Source organism: Charadrius vociferus, unplaced genomic scaffold, assembly GCF_000708025.1.
Source record: "Charadrius vociferus isolate BGI_N301 unplaced genomic scaffold, ASM70802v2 scaffold436, whole genome shotgun sequence".
Taxonomy (NCBI): Eukaryota; Metazoa; Chordata; class Aves; order Charadriiformes; family Charadriidae; genus Charadrius; species Charadrius vociferus.
This window is the reverse complement of record NW_009649187.1, coordinates 2,781,360-2,785,545: the sequence shown is the minus strand read 5'-3', so window position 1 is coordinate 2,785,545 and position 4,186 is coordinate 2,781,360. Positions and strand designations below refer to the sequence as shown.

General features: G+C 47.3%; 1 protein-coding gene across 1 annotated transcript in view; it reads left to right on the top strand.

Annotated features, from left to right (window-relative positions):
• The first annotated feature begins 2,711 nt into the window (after positions 1-2,711).
• LOC104289798 (lysosomal acid lipase/cholesteryl ester hydrolase-like) overlaps positions 2,712-4,186 on the top strand; it is a 9,469-nt gene continuing 7,994 nt past the window's right edge. The window contains exons 1-2 of the mRNA XM_009888810.1: positions 2,712-2,762; positions 4,097-4,185. Of these exons, the coding sequence (XP_009887112.1) occupies positions 2,712-2,762; positions 4,097-4,185 (140 nt within the window). The remainder of the gene's footprint in view (positions 2,763-4,096; position 4,186) is intronic.

Below are 4,186 nucleotides of genomic sequence, written 5' to 3'. Positions count from 1 at the left end.
TGATATACAAAAGGAATCGAACGAAGTGTGTTTTAATGCCAAGTTTAAAGTTTTGGGTGTTTCCAAACTCTGCTTTATTCCAACTGTCTGATGACTCAGGAGGTTTGACTTCTTGAAATTCATTCAGTCAAATTTAAAGGTTAAACTGAAGAAAAGTTGAAACTCCTTCTCCTAAAAGGAGATTTAGAGAAAGCAAAAATCTCTTGGTTACTCCTCCCTCAGTCTCACAAATCCTGCTCACCTTCCCCATTACTTGCCAGGGAATACTCTGTTATTTTCTCTTGATCTGTAGCTCCATTTCCAAGTCAAAACAAACTTCATAGAGCAGCATGTCTTATCGTTGCCAATGTCTTATCCCAGATGCAGACTCCAGAAACATGTGGCTGCATGAGAACCTCTGTTCTTCATTAAAAATTGGATTCTCTGTGTCTAGTGGACATAGCAATGCCAGGTTTCAGAAAGACTCGTTTCCTAAGTCTGCTTAACTTTCTAATGCAACCTATAATACATGCAGGTCCCCTGCAAAATTCTCTCTTGAACCCCGATGCCCAGCCATGCGTGCTGTGGCTGCTTTGAAGCTACACGGACACGAAGTGGTTGGCTAGTTCTCTCTTGCTGACTGCTCAGCTGGTTGCAGAACATAGAGCAGCTGCCTTCAGCCTGCCTTCCCCCCAGCAAGGCACTAACCCCACTGAATAGTCCTCCACCAGCAAACAGTCCTCTGGAGCTCCTGCAAACCCCTTTACTTTACTGCCGTGTACCTCAGCGCTGAACTTGGCAGATATTTACCAATGACATCAAAAGTTAATTACAGGATGGACAGAAAGGTGAACTAATATAAACACGCGGTGGTCATAGAAGCATGTCCTTTTCTTCTGAGGAAACCAAGCCTACAAGAGCAGTAATGTCCCCAGTCATTACTAATGAGGCAGTCTTACAAGATGCCTTGATGTGCTGAAGCCTTACCTTGCATTATGTGTCCTTTTGGTCCCGTGAATTCTACTGTTGAACATTTAGGTAGCCTGCCTGATTTTCATGGTCTTTATCCACATGCAGAATGGCTGCGACTTTTCTCTTCACAGCTCCCATCCTCTCCTCACACATGCAAGCACAGCATACAACACCACATAGGTGTATAAGGGCTTTTCCAGAAAGTGTAAGCAGAGTCCTGAGCTCCACGGATGAATCCCTTTTGTACAGTTCTTCAGATCGGAAAGAACAATCCTATCCTACCTACTTGCAGCTCTCTTGCAGGCAAGGAGCACTGACCACGTCAGCACTTCTCTTGCTCTCCAAGAGTTTTAACTCATAGTCCCACTCCCCATAGCTTTCTGGGACAAAGAACCTGTTCTTCCCTTTTCTAGGGAGGCTTTGAGTCAAAATTTGCATATTGAAAGAAAGATTCAAGAATGTTACAGACCGTGGTGTTCCTGCACACCTTGAATGGGTTTTGGAAAATAAAGACTAAAACGTGGAAACATATCTACTGTAGGTGGAGTCAGAATAAACTGGTGCTAGATAGACTGCACTGCGCTATTCAGAAAAGCTAATCTGGTAGCATCAGTCAGCCCAGGAAAGGGCAAGGTCTCACCTCCTCATGACCAAGACAAGATTTGCAATATGGACAGCCATTTCTAAGAGATAAAGGAGACAGGCCCTCGGCAACATGAAGGCAGTCCCAGGATCCATTGTTCACTGCTCTAAAACCAAATCATTCTGTGGTTTCTCACTTGGTGACAGCCGCCAATTTTGAGAGACATAAACGTTGGTCTCAGAAGCAGCAGTAGGAAAAATGCAATTATCTGGGGATAGCAGAGCAGGTTCTTGGAAGAAGTGGGCAGCAAGGGGCTGGTGAAGATGTCTGAGAGGATGGTAAAAGGAGACCTAGATGACTCAATTTCAGTTTGAGGGTCAAGGTTGACTAGGAACTGACTCATGGGGATTCTGGGAAGCCACGAATGGTCACGTTGTGCACCTTGTGCACACAGTTCTCAGAGGAACTAATTTCAAACAGAACTTGAACCTGGTCTGGGGCACATCACCCCACGGTGAAAGCATAAGCTGGCGCTGATCTGGTGCAAGTGTGTCCCCCTAAACCCATTACATGTCCTCCCAGAGTTTCTGAGTCACTCCTGGTCCCTGGACAAACCTTCACCAGCCTCACTGACTGATCCCTCACCCCAGCACACCACTGACCAGCACCAAGAATGGCATTTGATCCCAAAGGAGGAGAGTGGAAAGTGGAAAGAGAGCCCAGCCCAAACTTCTCTCACCTCATTCCTGAGGAGACAGGAAACAAACACTGTTTTTTTCTCCTTTCACCTCTCCTGCTGGCAAAGTAATGGAAGCAGATAAAGGCAGACAAGCTGGGTGACTGTCATCTCAGGTACTCATGTTTCTTTGTCAAGCTTCTTCCAGACTCATGCCAAGCGCTGGCCCTGTCTACCAACCACAGCTCCCTTGTCATCTGCAGAGTGCTCAGGCATACCCTTGCATGGTACGCCCAAGTGTTTTCCTCAGCCATTCTATAACCTGCCCTGTTACACAGCGTAAGTTGTGGACAGTCCCTCCTCACGCAGGTACTCTGGCAGCCCCCTGGGGAACAGATCTTGGGCAACCTTCAGCAGAGTCCTCACTTGGGTCTTCCTGTGGAACTCCACTCTCTTCCTAACACCAACACCCCTGCACGTGCTCTTTCACACAGCCCCAAGATGTGGTGCCTCCTCGTGCTGCTCTGCGCCCAAGGAATTGCCTTTTCAGCGGTCATTTTCTATCCTTTTCTTTCTAATTTGTCTCTCCCAGTGCCGCTATCATCACCCCATCACTAACAGTCCCTGTTAGGAGGCTAAGAAGGGCCCCTTCCACGTTTCCCCTTTTCCCAACCTGTCTTTTCCAAATCCACTGCATTAGAGTCACCGCTGCGATGAGGGCCAGCTCTGAATGTGCTGCGGATAGATGTCTCTTGCATGTCGCATGAGCACAGGCACATAGCACTGCAACAGAGACTGCCAGCTGCTACTTTTTGGCCCAAAGGCCAGGCAGCTCCCCAGAACCTCCAGAGAGACCCTGGAGATCCAGGCTACTGAATTTTGACCCCAGCAACAGGAGTCAGCCCTGGACTACGGCCAGAGCATGGGCTACATACTCCAGCCCATACCAAATTGAACAACAAACTTTCACTGCCCGCATTTAGGCTGAAACCCAACAGGCATATGATGAACATGAGGTTTGGCCATGCCTCATGACACTTGTTTACAGTCACTTTTCCCAACACACCTTGGCATTTTGGGCTACTGCACAAAGGGGAGAGTGTGATTCTGGCAAGAGGACAAAGATATCCCTCCACCATGGGATGATGCTCCTGTGCATGGGCCTAGAAGAAATCTGGATGGTCCTATCCAAAAAGTGCCAGACAGAAGAGCTCCTTTGCAGTGGAGGCAAAGTCAGGTTTCTAGTTTCAAGGGAAGTCAAGTCCTCCCCTTCTGTAACAACCTGTTTGCTCAGTACAGCGGCAAAGGAGGTTGTACCCCTTCTTCCAACAGCAGATTCTCACAACACAAAGTAATCCAAGACCCCTTGCTCTGAATAACCAAAGACTTCCTCACAGTACATGCAAAATTAGGTGTAGGTGGTCTCATGAGTTCCTTCATGACAAGAGCTCCACCCTTGTTCGCCTTGCCTGCATGACTTGCCTAATCATACTTTGGCAAGAAAGGATTCATTATGGCCCCAAACCCACATCTTTTGGCACTGTATTATACAGACACTGCCGCATGTTTACCCTCTAGAAAGGTATGATCTGTATCAGCCTTGCAAAGCAGGAGAAATTATCTCCCAATTGAGTCACTCAATACAGTTCTGCTTTGTCTCATAATATGGGGTCAGACACCAGGCAACTACCACCTAAGCAGCTCTGAAGAAGGCTTTTGATGCATCTTTTTACAAGACATGCATTATTTATTCTGAGTCACAGTCCCTGTGACCAGAGGCCTTTCACTGCCACCACAGGGCAGCCCACATCCACACTGCTCAGCGGTGTTACCCTCCAAGACAGGACAACTTGTGTATTAACAAACTCTCCTTTGGCTTCCCTCAGAGTGAAATTATCAGGTACCATGGATACCCCAGTGAGGAATACGAAGTTACTACAGAGGATGGATACATTCTTGCTGTTTTCAGAATTCCT